General features: G+C 38.3%; 1 protein-coding gene across 1 annotated transcript in view; it reads left to right on the plus strand.

Annotated features, from left to right (window-relative positions):
* Positions 1–380: 380 nt before the first annotated feature.
* The window catches only part of TNKS2 (tankyrase 2), a 56173-nt gene continuing 31704 nt past the window's right edge, over positions 381–24849 (plus strand). Inside the window, exons 1-11 of the mRNA XM_081104312.1 lie at positions 381–910; positions 8494–8718; positions 11082–11177; positions 12667–12703; positions 12867–12942; positions 13310–13404; positions 14138–14204; positions 19041–19227; positions 20265–20386; positions 23362–23453; positions 23542–23620. Of these exons, the coding sequence (XP_080960438.1) occupies positions 712–910; positions 8494–8718; positions 11082–11177; positions 12667–12703; positions 12867–12942; positions 13310–13404; positions 14138–14204; positions 19041–19227; positions 20265–20386; positions 23362–23453; positions 23542–23620 (1275 nt within the window). The 5' untranslated portion in view covers positions 381–711. The remainder of the gene's footprint in view (positions 911–8493; positions 8719–11081; positions 11178–12666; positions 12704–12866; positions 12943–13309; positions 13405–14137; positions 14205–19040; positions 19228–20264; positions 20387–23361; positions 23454–23541; positions 23621–24849) is intronic.

The raw sequence follows: 24849 nt of genomic DNA on the forward strand, positions 1-24849 counted from the left end.
ATCTTGAGGCAGCGCACCCAAACTTCCCATCAGGTGGAGAGCAGGGAAGAAACAGGAAAGGAAAACAAGATAAATCCCCCAGAAGAAAGGGATTGTGGAAGCTGAAAAAAGGGGGGGAAACTTCCACAGTGAGAATTCCAATATAATATGCAAGATCGCGGGGGGATGACGCTTTCAAAGGCTCTTCTCGGTGTAACAAAGCAAGGAAATTCACGCTTTAAAAAAGGACAATAGCAGAGTCGTCCTACTTCAGTAAAACCCACCGCAAAGATGGCGGTGGGCCGAATCCCCTTCTCCTCCCGCGGCCACATTTCCCACAAGCCCCTCCGCGCGCCCTCGCTCGCCGAAACGGGTCCGGCCGGGCTGCGGCCACTGCGCACGCGCAACACGTCGTCACTCGCGCTCCCAGGACGGCGTGGTGCTGGCGGGAGGGAGGGGCTTTCCCAGCTTCCGCCGCCGCGTCGCCTCGGGTCTCGAACGTCGGGTTCAAGCTGCCTCCGCCGTCGCGGGGCAGTCGGGGGTTCCCGAGGCCCAGCGAGGGGCGCCCGGCGGCGCGGCCATGGGACTGCGCCGACCCCGGTGACCGGAGGGAGCTGAGCGGCCCAGGCCCTGAGTGCGTCTCCTCCGGCGGGCCTCGCCCTCCTGCTCGCGGGGCCCGGGCTCCTACTGCCGTTGCTGGCGCTGCTGCTGGCGGCGGCGGCGGCCAGGATCATGTCGGGCCGCCGCTGCGCCGGCGGGGGCGCGGCCTGCGCGGGCGCGGCGGCGGAGGCCATGGAGCCGGCCGCCCGCGAGCTGTTCGAGGCGTGCCGCAACGGGGACGTGGAGCGAGTCAAGAGGCTGGTGACGCCCGAGAAGGTGAACAGCCGCGACACGGCGGGCAGGAAGTCCACGCCGCTCCACTTCGCCGCAGGTAACCCGGGCGGCGCCGCCTCGCCTCTCGCCAAACCCCACCTGCCCGCCGGGCTCGCGGGCTCCTCTGCCCGCCTTTCCCCGCTGGCACTCCGGGCCTGGGCTTCTCCTTCTCATCCAGGGGGGCTTGGGGAGATTGGGGGAGGGGCTGCACGGAGCGTGCCGCGCTCAAGGTGTGTTTTTTTTGTGGCTTTGTTTTGTATCTTCAATACTTGGATCAACTTCCGGTCTTGCTCCCCTAGAAGGCCTCTGCACGCAAGAAAGCAGGGACGTGGTAGACCTTGTAATCTGAAAGGCCTCCAAAATCTGTCCTCCTTGCACATTCCACTGTGATTCTCACCAATCCTTTGGTTAAGGTGTTAAAGGCCTTTGTAAAATGCAAAGATGTAATTTAGAAGGAGTCGCTTAGTGGGCCATTGACACATTTGCCTGAATAGGTTTATCTAGGTATCATTAGCAAGTTTCTGGAGAGACAAGTACTGGAAATGGTCAAAATCGGGAGAACTGAGGTCTGATTTAGGCTGGATCGGGATGGTGGTCTCTGCCACACACGCTCACGCACGCACCCTTGGGGTGGAAAAGTAGTAGGAAGAGAGGAAAGATGGTGCAGATACTTTAGCGTGGATCTAGCGTTACATTGGGACTGATCTTGCTTCATTCTGAGATTTATATCGTCTGAATGACTTTTAGTATTGACTAGGTTCACTTTATGATATAAGCATATTACATTTCATTGAAGAATTTAAAAGAACTAGAAGTGAGATACTCAGCTTATTTCTGTACTTTTCACTTTTAGGAAAGATCAAGACTACCCCGTTCTTATAATTGAAAATGGGATTAGGGTTTCATACTTCTGATAATCCTGGTGTTTTATTTGATGTATTACTTGATTGCTTAAAATAATTTTTTTTATTTATTTGAGAGAGAGAAATTATCGATTTGTTGTTTACTTATTTATGCATTCATTGGTTGATTCTTGTATGTGCCCTGACCCGGGATGGAACCTGCAGCCTTGTTGTATTGGGAGCTATCAGGCCAGGCTAAAATAGTTTTTTAAGAAACAGAAGGATATATTTTAAAGCACTCTCCTCTTTTGGAATAGGAATGATGCGCAAAGAAGGAGCATAAGAAAGATTTCCTTGTTCACATACCTTTTACTACCAACAAAAATTTGTTTGCTTTAACCTGTACCAGTTTTAAAACATAAATATTATTGGGAGGTATGCTTTCTTGATCAATTACAACTTTGTTGGGTTCCCAATGGGGAGCCTTTTTAAAGAGAGAAGGTTTGAGGGGTTGTTGGTGAGAGAACTAGAAACAGCCTGTGGGCAGCAGAAGGGATTAAGAATGCTCAAGTCAAATCTAAGCTGTTTAGCCATTTTGCCTACAATTTTGGTGTTCGGTGCTGCCTTTGCTCAGCTAATTTGGATTGTCCTGTTTGACCATATATTCAACATTTAAACAACTGATTTGACAAACTGTCATAACCAACTGATATGTAATTCAAAGGGTAGTGTTACTTAGATTCTGTTCACTTGATATGTGGGATAAAAATAACCAAGGAAGATCTTAGTTGCCACCTTTCAAGAATTTGATGTATTAATGAGCTCATATCTGAAAATAGGACTATTTAGAGGTTTAAGATTATGGGTTTAGCTTCTTATTGATTTTGTGTGTCCCCCCCACCACCACCACCACAACCACCACCACCATTCCACCCTCAGTCTGTCCAACGTTTCAAAGTACTTTCTACATAGGTTTATTGTGGTTTGTTGAGACTGAAATGGAAAACTTATTTTGAGAACGAGCCCACCACTCACAATTTTCCATATTATCAGGTACAGATTATACAGTTAAGAATTTAAGGTATGAAAAGAAAATAATACAATAAAAATTGCTAATGGTCTACATATACCAGAGCTTTAAAGTCCTGAATTTAAAACCAGGCATAGCTCTAGCTGGTTCTGCTCAGAGGATAGAGCTTCAGCCTGCAGACTGAAGGGTCCCAGGTTCGATTCGGGTCAAGGGCACATGTCTAGGTTTTAGGCTTGATCCCCAGTGGGGGGCATGCAGGAGGCAGCCAATCAATGATCCTCTCTCATCGATGTTTCAATCTCTCTCTATCCCTCTACTTCCCCCTCTGAAATCAATAAAATTATATATCTTTTAAAAAGCAGGCATATAACTCTATATATAAATGTCTAATCACTATGTTGTACAAATAAAAATAATATATTGTAGTTCAACTATAATTGAAAAATAATGTTAATTTTTTTTAAAAGAATTTAAATTTAAAGTCCTTCCCAACATTATTTAGAAGTTGCAAATGCCACATCACAAAAAAGAAACTTGTAAATTAGCTTTGTAAATTTGATTTAAATTATTAGATGACGGGAGAGAACTTGTTTTCTCAATTTTTAAATAAATGCATCCAGCTGCATTTTCTCTTACTATATGGAGAATACATTGTATATCCCGGATGGTGAGTTATCAGTCATGTTAATGTGCATCTAAACATGCCATTGGAAACTCAACGTAGGTGGTGAGACTATGTAGCTGCCTGACCAAGCTGTTTCTTCGGTTTGTGCCTTACAGAGTAAGCAGTGGAGGAAAACAGGTTTTTTTAGCCAATTAAAGTTTGGAGGTTTTACTGCGGGGGGGAGGGGAGCGTGTTTTTGTCTTTTTGTTCTGATGTCCAAGGAACAGGAATAAGTCTGTGCAGACCAAGGAAAATGGATAGAAGAACAGTTTCAGAAAAAATTGTCTTTTCATCTAAAACATTTAGTTAAAAGAATAGTCAGTTGCCATCCCCAAAGGAGTTCTGTTAATGAAAATCGCAACCAACATAAACTGGAACTTTTTCTATTAGGTGTATTTTTTTATTGAACTGGATTACAATCCTTGTAGATAAGTATACTTTAAGAAGTCATTTTTATAAGAAAAATTGTTTCCTCTTCAGTCCCGCCACTGCCAGCTCCCTTCCCTCCTTATCCTCTCCCTACCCCCACATTCCATCCCTCATACAGAGGATATGAGTGAATTTTTGTGACGTGTTGCAAAACTTGTAGAGGCAAGTTGGTGGAGAGAGGCTGCAGCTTTAATTTTGCTAAAAACAGTAGCATCTGAAATGCTTGACAGTGTAATCCCCTAGAAAAGAGCAGATTTCAGTAAAGGTGATTGCTTCTCAGAACTTGTTTAGAAGAGGGACAGAAACTTTGGGAGAAAGTCATCTTATTGTCCATCATAGCCAAAGAAATACATAGCATTCTCTAGAATCTTAGAACTGGGGCGGGTAAAATAGAATTCAATGGTTTGAGAATTTTAAATATTTTGGGAAGTGTGCAGCGTGGTATCATTCAGTAGAGAAATGTGTAAAACCATTTATCAGGTTCAAGAATTTTAGATATAGAGATGGTGACAGAAGATGATATACATATCAAAATATTAAACAGCACTAAGCAAATGTTATTAAGTCCTGTATACATGTATATTAGAAGAATGACAAGTGGAAAAGAGCTTGCATTGTAGAGTTCTAGATAAGCAAAGTAACACTTGTTTTGTATTTGTAGTGTGTTATGTTACTGTTCTGTATTTGTAGTATGCTACTCAACTCTACATTGGACCAGTCAGACTGACCCTCAATTATTGTATTCAATTGTGTGGATTGCATATAAGAAGGATTTTTATTATTATTATTCAGAGAAGGGAAGTGGGATTAAAGCCTCTGGAATTTATTATACAAGCAACAGATGAAAACTAGAGTTACTTATTCTAGAGCCGAAAGAAGACTAAGGTCAGACAGTGTTACTCTCTTCACATATATTTAAGACATGCCAGTAGAAAAGTAAATGGATACGAGTCGTATAGCTTCAGCAGTCAAAACAAGTACCAGTAGATGGAAGGTTGCAGGGAGTCAGACTCCCTTTAACAATCTGTTTAGCTATAGAATTGGTGGGGTTGGCATCTTTCAGAGATGTTGTAGAAAGGATTTCTGCATAGGACGGACAGTTGGACCAACAGGTCAGACACTGACTGGTATAACAAAGTGGAATGATTGCCCCAACTGAAGGTTTTAACAGCTCAGCTATCAAAGATATAATAGCTTTTATACTTGCTGTTCATATCCTTTCTCATAGTGGTACTTTTAAAGACATCCAGTATGTTTCAATAGTATTTCCTTCTTTTGTCTGTAGGCCAACATCATAATTATGGGAGATTCATAAAATGTACCCACATTCCTTACCTAGGACTAGAACTAGACATTATTGTTTCCAAAATTGCTTTTTTGCTTTGGGGGGTAGGGGGAGAGTGAGTAAAATCCTACATCAGTAAAAAACCCAAATCCTCTATAATAAAAGCCTAATATTCAAATCCAACGACTGGTTGCTATTATGTGCACTGACCACCAGGGGGCAGATGTTCAATGCAGGAGCTGCCCGCAGGCCCCAGGCCAGCCAAAGCAGGGGGCAGCGAGTGGACGGTGCCAGCCGGCCAAGTTGGGTGCCAGCGGGGTGACCCCCGATCCCCCCACCAGTTGCCCTACAGATCGGTCCTGATCACTGACCAGGCCTAGGGACCCTGCCTATGCACGAATTTCATGCACCGGGCCTCTAGTATCAAATAAACACCAGTAGCCGAAACCGGTTTGGCTCAGTGGATAGAGCGTTGGCCTGCGGACTGAAAGGTCCCGGGTTCGATTCCGGTCAAGGGCATGTACCTGGGTTGTGGGCACTTCCCCAGTGGGGGATGTGCAGGAGGCAGCTGATCGATGTTTCTCTCTCATCGATGTTTCTGACTCTCTATCTCTCTCTCTTCCTCTCTGTAAAAAATCAATAAAATATATTTTAAAAAAATAAAATAAAAAAATAAACACCAGTATATTTAAGAATTCAGAATCTTTCTTGACTTAGCAGATCTCCCAGTATATTATCAAGATTTGAGCTACACTTTTTTCCAGTATATTTAAGAATTCAGAATCTTTCTTGACTTAGCAGATCTCCCCAGTATATTATCAAGGTTTGAGCTACACTTTTTTCCTCAGCTCTTGCTGGACTTAGAGGTAGGCGATTGACTTCATTCAGAACTAGTTTGGAGTACGTACTTCTCCATTTAGATAGTTAGAATTTCATCAGCCCAGAGGTCATGGCACCCTTTTCCAAGTTTCTCTTAGTCTGATCAGATAGATGGTATATTGTCCTAAGTTGAGCTGGGCAAAACCTTCTCCTTTGTATTTCTCATCCGAAAGAAATATATGTGGAAAATATCTTTCTGGGTTTTTGCTGACTAAAATTATTAGTAAGTTTAAAATGACATCCCTCAGAAAAATCTGACAAGACTCCTGACAAGAGCCTAAGTCTGCTTGATTATGCATCACATCTTCCAGACTACATGAGCGTTCTCTCTTTCATGGCATTTATTTATATTTCCTGTTTCTGATTATTTTTTTTCTGATAAAGCCGTATATGACTCCAGCTTACCTTTAGCTTGTCAAGGCATCACTATCATTTCATACTAGAGGCCCGGTGCACGAAAATTCGTGCACTCGGGGGCGGGGGGCGGGGTCCTTCAGCCCGGCCTGCTCCTCGCAGTCCGGGAGCACTTAGGGGATGTCCGACTGATGGGGGGGGGAGCGGGCCTAAGCCATAGTTAGACATCCTTAGTGCTGCCGCAGGGGCAGGAGAGGCTCCCACCACCTCTGCTGCACTCACCAGCCATCAGCCCAGCCTGTGGCTAAGTGGCACTCCCCCTGTGGGAGCACACTGACCACCAGGGGGGCAGCTCCAGCCCTGCCCCCCCATCACTCCTCCATTGCTGCTGGTCACCACCGCCTCCTGATTGCTGTCCCTGCCCGCTGGCATCCACCTTGACTGGCCTGGTGCCGCCCTCTCGCAGGCCCCGCCGACAAGTCATTCCACTGTTCGATTTGCATATTAGGCTTTTATTACATAGGATTAGACCAGTTAAATCATCAGTGGCCCATCTCGTCTTCAGACTATAAAAACTGGGAGGTGGCAGCTCTCAGTAAGATTTTCTGAGTGTTTTAGTTGGTTTCTCAGTAGTGACTTCCACTACTTTATAGTTTTTATGGAAGCCATTCAGTTGAAAGGATGTTTCCAGTATAGCAGCAAAATATGATACTGTTAACAATAGTCATGGTTAGCAGTTCCTGGAACTGCTGAAACTGATGGCACCTAGGTAGTGATGAAACTTGACAAGAGAAATTGAATAGACTGCTTTTCTTTGTGGTCACAAATCATCAGCTCCATATTCTCTCAGGGTCATTTGCTTACTATTTCAAAATATTAGACATGTACTAAGCAAATGTTTATTAAGTCCTATATGCTAGATTCTGGCCTTGGCCAGTGAACAGAAATAAACAGGACACACTACCTGCCATTAAGTGACAGTTTATTGATCAGCAAGTATGCTTTCCAAATATCCCTGTTTTTTTTTCATTGTTAGTGCTTTATAGTAGATTCAACAATGTATGATTTCATCAGTGTCTTCATACATGACATTGAGCAGTGTTTAAAGATGACTGCTCTTCCATAATTATAAAATAAACCACAATATATCTTGAGCAGCCATGACTACTAACTTTAGGTTTCTGATTCCTTTATACAGAGATCCTTAGGATATGGAGGTTGGCATTGATTCTAAGGTATGCCTATTCATGTTCTGCCTGGCCAATAAGAGCATGATTAGAAAAAAAAACCTGCAAAGCTATTTTTCCTCAAGAAATGAGTACTTAACAGATGCTTTGAATTATTTTTGAGACTATAAGAATGGGATTTCATCAGGGATTAGAGTTTAGGAAGTATCTTGAATCTAAAGGTTTCACTAAACTAACAGTGGAAGATTTTAAAATTTTAAATAGCTACTTACTCACCCCCTCTAATTTCCTTTTATGCCAAGAAGTGGCTTCAAAGTTTCAGACTCTTTATCTACTCTCAGTATAACATGATCTCCACTCACATGTACAGTCCTTACAATGTGACTTTGAAACATGCTGATCTCTGCTGTCAGTCTCCAGATGGATTTCAGACATCATGTTGATACAAAGTTATAGAAGTAGAAGTTATCTGTGTCTTGGACTGTTTGTAACTATCCTATATAATAAAAGCCTAATATGCAAATCGACCAAGTGGCAGAATGACCGGTTGCTATGACGTGCACTGACCACCAGGGGGCAGACATCCAAAGCAGGAGTGGCCTCAGGCCAGCCAAGGCGAGTACCAGTGGGGGGGCCCTTGATTGCCCCGCCAGTCACCCCACAGATTGACCCTGGATTGCCAGCCAGGCCTAGGGAATTCGCTACCCGTGTACGAATTTCATGCACCAGGCCTCTAGTATAAATATAATCACTTCACCCTTTCTACCCAGCTTAAACTTCAGTTTCAGTATTGTCATAAGTGTCAGTATTGAGTCTCTCTCTCTCTCTTTATCTCATCAATGAGTTCTTGAATTGTTGAATCCCTCTTTATTATTTCCCATCCAGAAACATTTTAGCATGGCTTCTACTTAATTCTAATTTATGCATTTTTCTTTGGAGGACTTAAATATGAATAATTTGTTTTCTTTTAGGATTTGGGCGGAAAGATGTAGTTGAATATTTGCTTCAGAATGGTGCAAATGTCCAAGCACGTGATGATGGGGGCCTTATTCCTCTTCACAATGCATGCTCTTTTGGTCATGCTGAAGTAGTCACTCTCCTTTTGCGACATGGTGCAGATCCAAATGCTCGTGATAATTGGAATTACACTCCTCTCCATGAAGCTGCAATTAAAGGAAAGATTGATGTTTGCATCGGTAAGACTGTTTACTTTCCAGAATTTTCCTGAAATAGTTTGTAACCATTCTGAATCTAACTGACTTCATTCATTAATATGATCAAATTCTGCCAGGCTGAACTTAAATACTTAAGAACACTTCATAATTTAAACTAACCACTATTTACTAAGTGTCATTTTGTGTATAGTACTGGGCTTAAGCTCTTTAGAGAATAGAGACAAAATTCCTGTTTTCTGGAAATTTGAATTCTCTTGGGAGATAGCACACACACAGAATCAGATAAAGTCATGGCAGTGAACAGGGAAGTCATGGCAGTGAACAGGGAGTGTTCGAGGATAATGAGGGCAGTGAGTTGGCTGGAGTCCAGTCACTCCTTCCTGAAGTCTTTCCAACAAGTAGTGGGAGAAAGGTTGAAAAGATAGGCAGGGACATCTTTATAAAGAACTTTGAATTCCAAGTTAAGGAGCTTGATATTATGAAGACGGTTAAGGAAGGGAACAACAGTGTGATGAAAATAGTGTGTTTTAGCAAGAGTGATCTGATAGGTGGCTGGTAGAATGGATGGCATCAGAGAGATTAGCTAGGAAACTATAGAATAACCCAAATAAGAAATGATGAGGTTATGAACTAGGGTTATTATAGGAGAATAGAAATGGCAGGATACATAAAGAAGCATTTGAAGGAAAAATTATCAGTCATTTAGAATACTTTAACAAATGAGATAGGCTTTGCTCAACAGTTTGATCATTGACAGAAAAGTATAAGTGACAAGGCCGCTTATTTGATTGAGAGTTTTTATTAACCTGGTATGACTTTTCTGAACCTAACAGGGATTTTGGACTCTGCTACCTTAGTTCTATTTTCTGACATAGGGGCAGTTGAAATTCTTGAGGCAGATAGAAAGCCTGTGTACTAGGGAAAGTCCAGGGCTCTGTGCTGGACTTACATTGTTCTCTCCTGCCCTCCAAACCCCAAGTCACTGTTTAGGTTAAAGTCACCATCTTAGTTCAAATTAGGTAATTTATAAAGATACGAAATAGATTACCTAGTAACCTCTGCCCAGTGTATTATCTTATATTGTTATATTGCTACTGCCTTTTGCTAGGTCCTGAGTCTCTGACATATAAATAACTAGTTTTAATAAGTAGGGTTTTCTAAATATAGTTATAGATCTGCATGCACTATCCAATCCAGTATGGTAGCTGAGGACTTCTTGAAATTGAGATCTACTCTAAGGGGAAAATATACCAGATGTCAAAGTCTTAATATGAAAAAAGGAAATGCAAAGTGTCTCAATTTTATTTTGATTATGATATAAATATAAATATTGAAATGACAGTATGTTGCCCTAACCTGTTTGGCTCAGTGGGTAGAGCGTTGGCCTGCGGACTTGAGGGTCCCAGGTTCGATTCCGGTCAAGGGCATGTACCTTGGTTGCAGGCACATCCCCAGTGGGGAGTGTGCGGGAGGCGGCTGATCGATGTTTCTCATCTATGTTTCTAGCTCTCTATCCCTCTCCCTTCCTCTCTGTAAAAAAATCAATAAAATATATTATTAAAAAAGAAAGAAAGAAAGAAAGGAAAAAGAAATGACAGTATGTTGGGTAAATAAAATGTGTTAAAATTTAGCATGTTTCTTTTCATTTTTTATTACATACTTAGTTCACATTAGTGCCTCACATTTTATTCCTGTTGGATAGTACTGTTACAGATAGGAATAGACTAGAATGAACAGTAACCCAATCAAAGAGTGGATTTGGGCTTCCCTTTCTGCATGTACTTGCCTGTCTTTCCCCAGCTCCTTATTTGTAGAGTATGCTGTAATATCTTTACATAACAATAACTACAGAATATAGCACAGGTCTTTCTTTTTATGTGCTTTGGATTATAGTTTTAATTTGGAGTTTGTTAACCCTACAGAGAGTGTTTTTGTTTCTTGTTTTCTGTTTTTAAGAATTTGCCTACACATTTTTTTTTATTTTGAATAACCACAGATCCATATTTCTATAGGATTAGAAATTTTATTTCTGTTATGATAGAACAACCTTTCTAACATAGGCAGTATTCATTTGGAATGAAAAAACAATCTTTCAAGCAGACTTGCCTTTTATTTTCTTATACACTCTTATCTGTCCTTAGTCACTTGTCTAGCAAAGGAAAATCTGACTGAACTTAGGAGACATTAATGTGTGTAATACATTAAATAATAAAATATATAATACATTAAGTGTGTATAGTACATTAAATAATAAAATGTGTTATACTTATCTTTAAAATAAAACATTTACCACACTTTTGGGATATGAAATATCTTTAACCTTGAGTCAGAAATCAAATTGTCATGAATACCATCTTGAAAAAAGTAGTATTGCTATTTTTCAGTGCTCTTGCAGCATGGAGCTGAGCCAACCATCCAAAATACAGATGGAAGGACAGCGTTGGATTTAGCAGACCCGTCTGCCAAAGCAGTGCTGACTGGTAAGTTTGTGTACTCTCTTTGGGTATTCCAGGAAGAATATAATGAACTTCCTGTGGTTAATGACCTCAACTAGATGTTTTTAAATAGTGTCAGTTGTTGTTGTTTTTTTACTTCTGTACAGTTGACATTTGATTCTTATCTAAGAAAGGTAAAGCTTTTTCTTTTTCTTTTCAAAATTGGTATTCCTCCTTCCCTATTCCATGCAATTCCCTGCTTTTATTTTTTAAAAAAAACCTTGAGGTTCAAATGAAACCTTGCACCAGTAGCCAATATGCAATTCATATTATGGGCAGCAGTTTGGATTTTATTTCAGCAAATCAGTAAACACTATCCATTTTGTTAAATTATGTTTATTTAAACCGTATTAATTGTAAAGGTTTCTTTGTATTCATTATAAATATAAAAGCTATAGGCATAAAGTATATACTTAATCCTGTTTTTATTTATACATACAGTTAGCCCTCATTGTCCACAGAGCGCCCCTTAATTCCCATGGATACAAATATCTTTGGATGTTCAAGTTCTTTAAGAAGGCACAAATCAGCCCTAACCGGTTTGGCTCAGTGGATTGAGCATTGGCCTGCAGGCTCAAGGGTCCCAGGTTCGATTCCGGTTAAGGGCATGTACCTTGGTTGCGGGCACATCCCCAGTAGGGAGTGTGCAGGAGGCAGCTGATGGATGTTTCTCTCTCATGGATGTTTCTAACTCTCTATCCCTCTCCCTTCCTCTCTGTAAAAAAACCAATAAAATAGATTAAAAAAAAAAAAAAAAGTCGCAAATCAATGCATACTGTAGGCTCTCCAAATTCATATATTCCCAAACTATGGATTGAAAATACGATTTTCAGTCTGAGATTGGTTAAAGTCATGGGTGCAAAACCTGCAGATATGGAAGGCTGACTATTTTAAAAAGCATTGTAATAAAAATAATTTTAGTCTTGAAAAATCTTTTGGGTTCACAAGAATGTTAATGGTTATGTTCAGTTGGTGATGCTATAGATTATCTTGTCATTTCTAAATGTTGGTATATTGGATTTTGTTTTGTTGGCTTTTGAATGAAGTTGTATATGCATTTTGTGTGTTACGCGAATAGCATTTTGGTTTTCTATAATAATTTAAGGAGAAAAAAGAAAAAAGGTTCACCCATAAACTCCCACCTAAGACAAACTTTTTGAAAATTTTGTGTATTTCCTCCTTGGCTTTATTTTTTCTGTTCATATTGTTTTCATATAGTTGCAGTGATACTTTGTTATATATCATTGAATTTTTTTCACTTTTATAACAAAGGTATTCCATGTTCTTCATATAAATATTTTTAAACGGTACAATATTCTACTGATTAACCGTTTTCCTTTTATTGGAAATTTATTTTCAAATTTATATACTTTAAATATAATTCAATGAGCATCTTTATGTATAAAACTATAGTTACTTTTGTAATTGAAATGTTTAATTTCTGGTTTGGTTTTGTTTTTTCCCTGATTCATAGGTGAATATAAGAAAGACGAACTCTTGGAAAGTGCCAGGTGTGTTATATATCCCATGAAATCTTCATCATTTAAATGTTTTGTTTTGTTTTAATAAGAAAACTAAAAAAAGAATGCATTTTTTTAAATGTTCACATAAATGTCTTCATATGGGATGTGCTAAAAAAGAGAAATTGCTAATAAATTTTCTTTTGTGTGTTAGGAGTGGCAATGAGGAAAAAATGATGGCTCTGCTCACACCATTAAATGTCAACTGCCATGCAAGTGATGGTAGAAAGGTACTTTCATTTACCCCTAAGTTTGTGTTCATCTCCTGGTAACATGAAAATACATTTATCTTATTATAAATTAAAACATTTGATGAGAATGCTGATATATTCTTTTAAGCAATAATTTGGATTCTTAAACTTACTAAAACTTTTTTGATAATAAATATTTAGTTCCTATTTGCAATAATGAATTTATAAACTTTTGTACTATACCTTCAGTATATGTGTTGGATTTTTTTAAAACCAAATTGATGACTATTTAGACAATAAAGTTAAAGGGCTTTTTTCTGGATTTTGGTTTGATTTTTTTTTTTTAGCTTTTCACACCTTTTTTTCAGCCAATATTTGAATTTCATTAATTTTTCTGATATTTCAGTCAACTCCATTGCATTTGGCAGCAGGATACAATAGAGTAAAGATTGTACAGCTGTTACTGCAACATGGAGCTGATGTCCATGCTAAAGATAAAGGGTAAGTATTTGAACAAAATTAGGATTTCTTAAATATTACTATCCTTATAGTAATTTCTGTGACCTTATAAAAATCATATGTTTTACTAAACAGCATAAACATGTATTGAGCTTTTATGATATTCAGATATATCTGAGGGCATAGGGAATTATAAAACATTAAGGCAACCACTCAGGCTTACACTATACTTTAGGGGGCATGAAAAGATATCTGACAATACAAGTTCTCTAGTAAGTGAGGTGAAGAGGCATTCAGCGTTTGGTATACTGTTATAGAAGGGTAAGGTATAGATCATCAGGTCATTGTATGCTAGGCTGAGTAGTTGGAACGGTCTTTTGAAAGCAAAGAAGAACCAGTAAAGGACTTAAAACAAGAAGTAACTACATCGGGTAACCTTTTGAAAAAATCTGGCTATAGCTTCAAGGACAAATTGAAGTGGGGATTATTTCAGTAGTACAGGGAGAAATAGTAAAGGCCCAAACCAAGACAATGGCAGTGCAGTGGCGGGAGTAGGGATGATGAAATGTATTGAAAGAGACTTGGGAATTAGAATTGCTAGGACAAAGCTAATGCCAAATGTGACAGGGTTCAAATGGATGTTATTAAATTTTGTACATTTTTATTATAAGGTCACATACACAATTTGCTATTTAAGTCTGACTGTAAATTTAAATTAAATTAACTAAGTCTTGGGAATCTCTAATAACAGGCTTTACCCCTTCTCATATTGTAGTGATCTGGTGCCTTTACACAATGCCTGTTCTTATGGTCATTATGAAGTAACTGAACTTCTAGTCAAGGTTAGTTCTGTTGTACTTTTCTTATAATTATATAAGTTATTTTAAATACCTAGTGTATCTGTTTTTCTGTGTGTTTTTGGTGCTTAGTGGATATAGGAGTATTTATAATTATTACAAAGTGTAGATCAGGGGTCCTCAAACTACAGCCTGCGGGCCACATGCGGCCCGCTGAGTGTTTTTGCAATCGCTGCCTGTCCTGCTTAGCAGCCGACTTGTCCCGGGCCCGCAGTGCGCATGTGTGGAATGTCTGAGGGACAGTGAACTGGCCCCCTTTTTAAAAAGTTTGAGGACCTCTGGGGTAGATGGTTGATAGGTCAGCATCTGACTGCTTGAGATTTTTGAGATTCCTTAAGATTTTAAAGTAGCACTACCATCTTACGAATAGCAGATAACGTGATTCTATAATTTGTAGCTAAAGTGAAATTTCAAAACTCTTAAAAATATCAGAGCAATTTTTAGTCAATCATATATTAAAACTACAATTTACATTTGCAAGACTTGCCCAGTTTTACTTTGAGTTGGAACAGGTTTGCTTGGATAGCTTTCCTTCTTCCAATATGCTGGGTGGCTGTTGTTTAACAAGCAGGTTCCTGGGACTGGCAAGAGATTCCTTATTTTGCTCCCTATTGGATGAGAATAGAAGATATATATTCTCCTTAGAGTGGATCCAAGGATGTTACGCATACCCCAACATTTTTTTGTCCCCCAGTCTCTATGTATGTATTTGACCACTGTCTTCAGACTTCTCTCACTCTGCACTCACTCTGCCCCTTGAATACATTCCCTCATTCTATATCAGCAGCTGTCATAGGAACGGAAAGAAGACATTTGTTTCCAATGCCTCTATGCTTCCTTTGGAGCATGTACTACCACAGAATACATTTTCCCACAGAAACAACTTTGTTATAATGGTTACTCTGAATAGTCATAAGCCTTTTAAAATTTATTATGTGGCTGTAATATTATATACATTCATAGCAGTAATGCTTTTGCTTATTGTAAAACTGAATCTTGAATACAGCAGGGTATTTGGAATGTTATGGATGAGAGTGAAACATCAGACAGATTGCAATGAGACTTTTATAAAAAGACAATTGACTGGTGTTTTTCTAAGATGTAGTGTTTACTAAATAAGTGTGGGAAGTTGACTAGAGGTTATACATATAGATAGAGGAGGTTAGAAGAGGCGAGGATACAAACAGTTACAGAGTACTCAAGTTCAGGACAATCAGTAGAAAGCAAGTAGACAGACGGAATACAGGTGGAAGTCCTGGGCAACACAGTCAGTAAGCAATCCTTGCTAACAAGTCTGGCTCGCACAGTGGTCGGCAAACCACGGCTCGGGAGCCACATGCGGCTCTTTGGCCCCTTGAGTGTGGCTCTTCCACAAAATACCATGTGCCGGCGCGCACGTACAGTGCGATTGAAACTTTGTGGCCCATGTGCAGAAGTCGGTTTTCGGCCTGGGCGAGTCTATTTTGAAGAAGTGGCATTAGAAGAAGTGGGGGGTGTTGGTAGGTCGGGCGAAAGGAGACGCGGCACAGGCGGGCCGCGGGATACGCAGCACGGGAGAGGTACATTGTTTTGAGGTACGTTCGCTGAGGTCGACCCCTTCCAACTCCCATCCACACTCGTCTATCTGAAACAAGTGTACAAGACGAGTGTGGATGGGAGAGTTGGAAGGGGTCGACCTCAGCGAATGTACCTCAATCAGATTGAGGACGTTTTTAGCAAAGGCCAGCTTATGAGTACCTTAATTAAGTTAATAACAATGTACCTACCTATATAGTTTAAGTTTAAAAAATTTGGCTCTCAAAAGAAATTTCAGTCGTTGTACTGTTGATATTTGGCTCTGTTGACTAATGAGTTTGCCGACCACTGGGCTAGCACATGATGGCATTTAACAACAAACATGCAGTAGACTGCTTTTCATGACCGTGATGCATACAGATTGTGATGTGACTGCTTGAAAAACTAACATAATTTTATGCCAGTAGTAGACGTATAGCATCAGGAGCAAATGTCCTAACAGATGCATTGTACTTGTGCAGTCAAACCGATTGAGAATCTATCATTCTAGGCTCTTAATATTTTTAAGTGAATTTTTTAAACTGAAGTCTATTTAGTTGAGGGCCACAAAGGTGATAGGAAGTCTAGAAACCATGAGTGAAGGAGCTGAAAGTGTTTAGATTGGAAAAGAAAACCATAAAGAATTGCCTTCAAATATTGCAAAGAAGTATATTGATCTCTTTTGTTCCAAAGACCAATAGATCAAAGTTTAAAGTACATAACTAACTTAATGTAAAAGAGAACTTTTTAACAACAGAAGTTATCTATTAAGTATAAAAGTTATGTTAGTTGAGAATTAGTTTCCAGGAATTAAAAGTACTAAGAGTAGGTAGCTGGTTCACCTTCTACAGATAAGTGTGGAAGGGATTTTGTGTTTGATGAGAGATTAAACTAGAATGACTTCTGTGGTCCATCCAACTCTAATAGTTGGAAATGGCTAAATTAAAATACCAAGTGTTAGAAAGGCAGTGGAGCACTGGAACTCAGACATTCCAAGTATTTGGCACTTTTTAATAAAACTAAACATATCTACCATATGACCCAGCAATTCCATTTCTAGGGGTATATGCAAAAGAATAATGTATCCATAAAGAGACTTGTACATAAATGTTCATAACAGCTTATTCATAATAGTAAAAAACTAGAAATAGTCCAAATGCCATCGACAGGATGACATTATGGTATATTTTGTACAATGGAATGCCACTACTCAGCAATGAAAATGAATTATTGATACAACAACATGAATGAATCTCAGAAACATTGTGTGTGAAAAAAAACGACACAAAGTACACACTGAGTTATTCCATTTTTATGAAATTTAAGAACAGGTAAATCTAATATATGCTAAGAGTCAGAATGGGGTGGGAATTGTCCATAAAAGAAGCATGAGGGAACATTCTGGGATAATGAAAGTGTCTTTTTTTCTCCCCTCCTCCCCCAATTCTTTTCTTTAGCTGTGAGTGTCTTAGATCTTGAATTGGGTGATGGATATCATGAATATGTACATTTCTCAAAACACATCAAACTACATTAGTCCCCCTGTCTCCCCTGAACCTATCTACAGTTTCATTTCTCAGCAGTTTCAGTTACCTGCAGTTAACTGATCTGAAAATATAGTAGATGAAAAATTTCAGCTGAAACCGGTTTGGCTCAGTGGATAGAGCGTCGGCCTGCGGACTCAAAGGTCCCAGGTTCGATTCCGGTCAAGGGCATGTACCTGGGTTGCGGGCACATCCCCAGTAGGAGATGTGCAGGAGGCAGCTGATCGATGTTTCTCTCTCATCGATGTTTCTAACTCTCTATCTCTCTCCCTTCCTCTCTGTAAAAAATCAATAAAAATATATTTTTAAAAAAAAATTTCAGCAATAAACAATTTTTAAATTTTACGTCATTCTGAGTAGTGTGATGAAATGTCATGCTGTCCCACTTGAGACATGAATCCAGCATATCCCCATTGTGTATGCTATCTACCCATTTGTGTCTGTTGTCAGATCAACTGTCCTGGTATTGCACTGCTTCTATTTAACCCTTATTTTATTTAATAATGGCCCCCAAAAGCAAGACTAGTGATAATGGCAATTCAGATATGCCAGAGAGAAGCTGTGAAGTGCTTCCTTTAAGTGAAAAGGTGAGTACAGTACCATAAGATATTTTGAGAGAGAGAGCACATTCACATATCTTTCATTACAGTGTATTGTTTTAATGGTTCTATTTTATTGTTGTTATTAACTTCTTGCTGTTACCTAATTTATGAATTAAACTTTATCATAGGAATGTATGTATGTATAGGAAAAAACATACACATGGAAACGCATTTCTCAAATTTAATTTGTCCCAAAAGGCTGTTCGGGAATCAATTTGTTTGAAAACCGAATCATTTTTTTCCATTAATTTTTTTCCATTATGTAACTTGAATTACTTCATTCCAGACCACCAAATGATTCCCTGTTTTAACCCTTCTTTTATACAGAACATGTCTAATGTACTATTTAATCTGTAATTAAACACTTATTTTCTTAAACTTATCAAACCATCCCCTACTAGCCTTAAACTTTTTCATATATCACTGACTCTGAAATACTATCACAGGTTAACTGATAGTATTTAAAAACAACAGTTTTTCTGCCTATTAAGTTGTCTGGGATTGTTGTTTTGTGAGCACTTTTACTCCCTTAGCAACATTAGCACTCTTGATGGCCTCTTTATGATTTAAAATTATGCTTTGTTTGTTGCCTGAGAGGTGCTTTTTGAGGTATCAGCATGAAGGAAAGGGTTGTCAGGTTAAAAACTGAATGGTTGGTCCACAACCAAGACATATTTTCTGTGGAAAGCTTGGTGGAGAACAGAAAGATGTTCAAGAACAGGATTGATTGTATAGGGTTTGGTGCTGTCCATGGTTTTAGGCATCCACTGGTGATACATGGATAAGGAGGAACTACTGTATATACTTAAGAACTCTGCATTTTTGCCATATGTAAATTACATAATAAGAATTTTTGGAAAAGATGCATGTTAAATCTAAAGCTTCATTCTCAACTATTTTTAACAATAAAAGAGTTAAATAGGCCTTTGTGCATAGGCCTAGCAACCAGTAACTGTTTGTTCATGGGGAGAAAATGTGTTCTTTTTCTGAAATAATTGGTTTAAAAAGTGAACTTTGGGGGCATGTTTAAATTTCCTTGATGTTATACTATAGACTACTACTAATTCTAAATTCTCTTAAAAATTGGACACTAAATATGTGCTTCCTTTCCTCACCCCCAGCATGGTGCCTGTGTAAATGCAATGGACTTGTGGCAATTCACTCCTCTTCATGAGGCGGCTTCTAAGAACAGGATTGAAGTGTGTTCTCTTCTCCTAAGTTATGGTGCAGATCCAACACTGCTGAATTGTCACAATAAAAGTGCTATAGACTTGGCTCCCACACCACAATTAAAAGAAAGATTAGCATGTGAGTATAAAATGATGAATGTTTAGCTATTATATCAATAAACTAAAAACTATTTCTTGTTTCTAGAAATTTTTAAATGATAGAATAATTTCCTTAGCTGTGGGTATCTTTTGTTCAGACTAGCATATCTTAATCATTCAGAAGTTTCTACTTATTCTGCTCTTAAGATGAAAATATATTTGTATTCTTTTCTTTTTAAGTCAAGTTAAATGCATTTTATATGTATTAGTCTTATAGGTGGTATGCTTTTGAAAAGAATTTGGGTTTTGTTCCTGTCTTTGATGTGACTTTCTACGGAAACTGCCATGAAGTTGAAGTGTTATTTGTAGGATTGCCACCTTGTAAATCTAGTCCCCAGATTTTGTCATCTAATGTTCTTTGGTATCTGGACAGTTCTATGGTCTTCTATGTATAGCTGAAATAGATGTAATGAGACATAGCCACCTAGTTCAGGTACAATTTGCTATACATAAATAGGAAATTTACATGATTTTGGAATAATAAAGGACACTGCATGACTTCACAAATCTGAGACATAAAAGAGAGCAATCTTGAGAAAATACCCTCTTTCATTTGTTCATCAGTAGGTACCTCTTGAAATAACCAGTTGTCTAGTCCCCAGTTCTCTGATGTGTGAGCAAAGCCATCTGCTATTGCTGTAATGCTAGTGTAGGGACTGTGATCACCCTCTGTTTTATTTACTGAGAAAAGTTCTATGCTTTGGGAAATTGTGAGAACTCTCTGATCTGGGAATATGTTGCAGTACTCCAGATATTTCCAGACCAAAATAGACTTTGAGTTGGCCATGGGCTAAATCCGTGTATACAGTTGGAGATGAGTTGGATAACAGGGGAACTGGAATACCACTGTCTCCCTTTTTAGGGGTTATATTTGGAGAATATCTTTAGACTCTCTATTTGGCTATTTTGGTAGATAATTTTGAAAATAATTTAAAGAAAAATATTATGTCTTTTGCTAGGTAAATCTTACCAATTTGATAATTCTCATGCAGATTTATATACTTTTCCTTCATCCAGATGAATTTAAAGGCCATTCTTTGCTGCAGGCTGCACGAGAAGCTGATGTTACACGAATCAAAAAACATCTCTCTCTGGAAATGGTGAATTTTAAGCATCCTCAAACGCATGAAACAGCATTGGTAATGTTTCAGATTTAAGTTTTTGTAATACAGTAACCAAAAATATGCAGAACTAATCATAGTGTCCTACTTCTTCTGATGATACAGGGTAATTACCATAATATCCTATTTTTGTAATAGCGTCTTAAAATCTGTGCTTTTTAAAAATTAATGCCTCCACATATATATAGAAAAATTTTAAATAATACAGAAAAATAGACAACCTACCTCACCCCCCAAAAGGCAATGTTATTATTCATTTGAGTATATTTCCAGAAACAAGTTTTGTTTATGTACTGGTATATATTGTGTGTAATTTTTTATTATGAATGGTTCATATAATTTGTTTTTTATTATGTTTATGATTAAAATTTTGGAATTCACTGAAAATAATGGAAAAAGAAAACAGTTCTACCACCAAGATAAAAATCACTTGGTTTTCTTCTAGAATTGTCTCTTTTTATTTTTTCCAATATTAGATCTACAATATTTTTCCTCCTTGCTCGAGGATATGCTTTGTATTTTAGAGGAAGGGTGGAGGGAGAGAAAGAGAAACATCAATTGGTTGCCTCCCATATGCCCAGATTGGGGATCGAACCTGCAACCCGGGTATGGGCCCTGACCATTCCCGCAACCTTTTGGTGTACAGGATGATGCTCCAACTGAGTCACACCAGCCAGGGCAAAGCGAGATCTAAAGTCTGTATATCTCTCCTCTATCCTGTGTAAATAAAGTGTGTGAGTAGAGGCTACTTCCCTGATAGAGGTAGAGGTAATAACCACTCTGTGGAACTATAACAAATTAAATGAGAGAATCAGGCAGTCTGTGGAAAAGCAGTCAGAAAAGATGGAAGCTGGCAAGGATAAGTGATGAGCCCTAACCGTTTTGGCTCAGTGGATAGAGCATTGGCTTGAGAACTGGAAGGTCCCAGGTTCGATTCCAATAAATGGCATGTATCTTATTTGCGGGCACATCCCCAGTATGGGGTTTGCAGAAGGCAGCTGATCGATGTTTCTCTCTATCCCTCTCCCTTCCTCTCTGTAAAAAAATCAATAAAATACATTTTAAAAAAAGGATAAGTGATGAAAGAGAGAAACGGGAATGGTATAGTCAGAGCCTATCGTAGAAGTAGAAATTAAAAGAAACCAAGCCCTGCTGTATGAATTGCAGAATGTGTTTTGGGTGAGGAAAAATGGCCCTACATAAATTCATGTGTTTAAGGGCAAATTTAACTCATAGTAGCCTTACTTCCCTGATAGCTTTTATGTTTAATTTTCTTCCTAATGCTATGATGTAAACTATGTGAAGGTTATGTAGAAATCTATAAAACATTTTAGACCGTTTTGCTACTTAACATGTAAAAAATACCCAGTAAAACAATAGCAAAGCTGCAAGCTAATAAGAAATACTAGTGCAAAATTAAAATCGTAGGAGCATTAAGCTGGTACAGAGAAACTTGGAAAGATTGACATGGAAAATTTTAAAGAGCTAGTACTACTTGTTGTTTTCCCTAAATATTGCATAGTTGTGATTCCAGGGGCACTGCCTTCCAGGTTTCCAGAGACTGCAGGCCCTGTCCCAGAATGGGACAGAATAATATGGGAGCAATTTGAAGTAGATGTGATCAAAATTCTTGAAAGTAAACTATTTCCATTTTGTGTGCTGTCCTGCTAGATGTCCTGGGGTGATTACTTATACCATATCAAAGGAACAATGTTCACCATATAGAAATGGTTTCATTGAGAGCAAAGGAATGATTTTTGTGACAGCAGCAACATCAACGAATAAATCTGAAACAAAGTCATGACTATCAGATATGCTTTGTAATTAACAGGTCAAAATCAGAATAAATTTCATGTGTACTGTGTATTTAGATATATAAAACAACCTAGCTTAACAATTATCTGGAACTTTTATTCCATGAATTTTCAGGTTTCAATTTTAACGTATGCATACATGGATTTAGTCATTCGCTCATTTAGACATTTATTGAACACCTATTGTGTATGAGTGTCATCCTGGATGTTGGGGATTCAAAGATTTGGGACATGACCATGAGGTATTTATAGGTTTAAAACTAGCGGATCTCTATCTTATGTCTCCCTTCCTCCTTGATGTATCATGCACATAGATGCTGCCACATTCAACTTAAAGTGTATCATTTTCTACCACTGATAATCCAAGTTCCTTATTCTGCTGGAGCAACTAGTTGAAAGAGAAACAAATACTACTCATCTGGCCAACTATTCCATCAGTGCCATTACCAAGCAGAAGCCAGAACTGATGAGTGCTGTCTTATTTCTTCCTGTAAAGAAACCCCAGTCTTTGGGCTGTTTTGTCAGTTAACCTTTAAAAAAATGATATAAACAGTGTTCTCAATGGGAACAGTTATGAAAAGAGTAATAGTCACATTAATTTAAATTTTTCATCACATCAGTAGTGGCTTTTTCAAATATGTAGGACAACTATAAGCTTAATTGGAATATTTAGTAATAGATGTTATCAGGCAAATAAGATTTTCAGGCCCTGCCAGAATTTGGTAATTGTTGCACATTCTATCGAATAGAAAATCTTTGAGTAGCAAAGTTAAAAAAGTTAAAGTCAAACATAAAACACAGAAGTAAAATAACTTCTAGCCCTGGCCAGTTTGGCTCAGTGGATAGAGTGTCGGCCTGCGGACTGAAGGGTCCCAGGTTCGATTCCAGTCAAGATCACATGCCCAGGTTGTGGGCTAAATCCCCAGTGGGGGACATGCAGGAGGTAGCCAATCAATGATTCTCTCCCATCATTGATGTTTCTTTCTCTCTCTCTCTCTCTCTCTCTCTCTCTCTCTCTCTCTCTCTCTCTCTACGTTCCTCTCTGAAATCAATAAAAATATATAAAAAAAAATAAATAAAAGTTGTTTCTTTAAAAAAATCTAGATTAGAAACAGATGTTCTTAAATAAAAAGCAGTCATGTATAGTCCTTGATTAATGCTGCAATTTAAATTATCTAGCATTGTGCTGCCGCATCTCCATACCCCAAAAGAAAGCAAATATGTGAACTGTTGCTAAGAAAAGGAGCAAACATCAATGAAAAGACTAAAGAGTAAGTATACTTTTAATAATTAAAAATTATTGATATTTTATTTTTTGAAAAAATGCACTTATTGTCTGGCTGGCTTTTTCTCTTTAAGATTCTTGACTCCTCTACACGTCGCATCTGAGAAAGCTCATAATGATGTTGTTGAAGTTGTGGTGAAACATGAAGCAAAGGTATTACCTTTTTGGTAATCTTTGGTAATCCAATGAGTTATTTTATACTTAGCAGGTTAAATGTCTGCCTTCCTAGACTATTTACTCTCTCATAAGTATTACCTTTTTCCTCTGAATCAATATTTTAAAATAATCCTGCAGATATTTTTTCTTCATTTTTTTTCTAGAAATCCTATGGATTTACTCAAAAGTACATTATTCCTATATATCCTTCCTTCTCTATTCCTTTTAACCACACCCCACTGGTCAAGTTATCCTTAAGGTCTTTTTCTAGCAACTATACTCTTCAGGAAAATGTAACCAGCTGGAGACATTCTGATTCTGACCTGTCATCATTCTAGTATTCTTTTCTCAAATCTTCTGTTCCTTGATTACCATGATAACTCCTGTTATTTACCCCAGCCACAGCATTTCTTACCCTCTGGTTTTTTCTCCATATTGGGAAATAAATACTATCATATTGGGAAGTTACTGTTTTTTAGTTGGCATTTGTGCACAAAGTATTTTATTCATGGAATAATTATGTTTTCATCCAGGCTACAAATTGTAATTTCTTACCCAGGAACTTTAAAAAATAATACTCAGTAAAAGATATACATAGCATCCCAGATTGGGATGATAGTCACTTAATTCAACAGTTTTTATAATTTTTAGCCATAGATCATTGCCTTTAAACAAAATCTTTAGTAGAAATGTACAATAAAACAGGAAGAATGGAGCTGCCCTGAATGGAGAAGAATGGAATAGAGACCCTTTCCCCTTGGGTGGACCCCAGGCTCTTCTATAAATGTGCTTTGCAGAGTCGTTTCTGTCTGTCCTTCCTTGGGTTTCCCACTCAAGGGAACACTTAGAATTCTATAATTTTTTTTTTTCTGTTGCCTCTCATCGTCTTAATTTCTCTTTGATTTCGGGGAATTCTTAATAATGTATAATCTCCATCTTTCCTATTGTAAATTATTGAATGAAATAAAGTTATTTCTGCTTGACTGCTTGGCATATCTCATTTGTCTGTTCTATAGCTTTTCACTGATTGCTTTTTTATACATCTGGATGCATATTAACCTTGAGTTATGAAACTCAGCGAATCAGTCTTGACTAGGGTGGCCAACCATCTAGGTTTGTCCAGGACTGAGGAATTTCCAGACACACAGGACTTTCAGTGCTAAAACGGGAAGTCCCGGGCAAACCAGGACAAAGTCGGTCACCCTAATCGTAAAATAAAGTGGTAC

This window comes from Myotis nattereri (genome assembly GCF_964212035.1).
Source record: "Myotis nattereri genome assembly, chromosome: 13".
NCBI classification, from domain to species: Eukaryota; Metazoa; Chordata; class Mammalia; order Chiroptera; family Vespertilionidae; genus Myotis; species Myotis nattereri.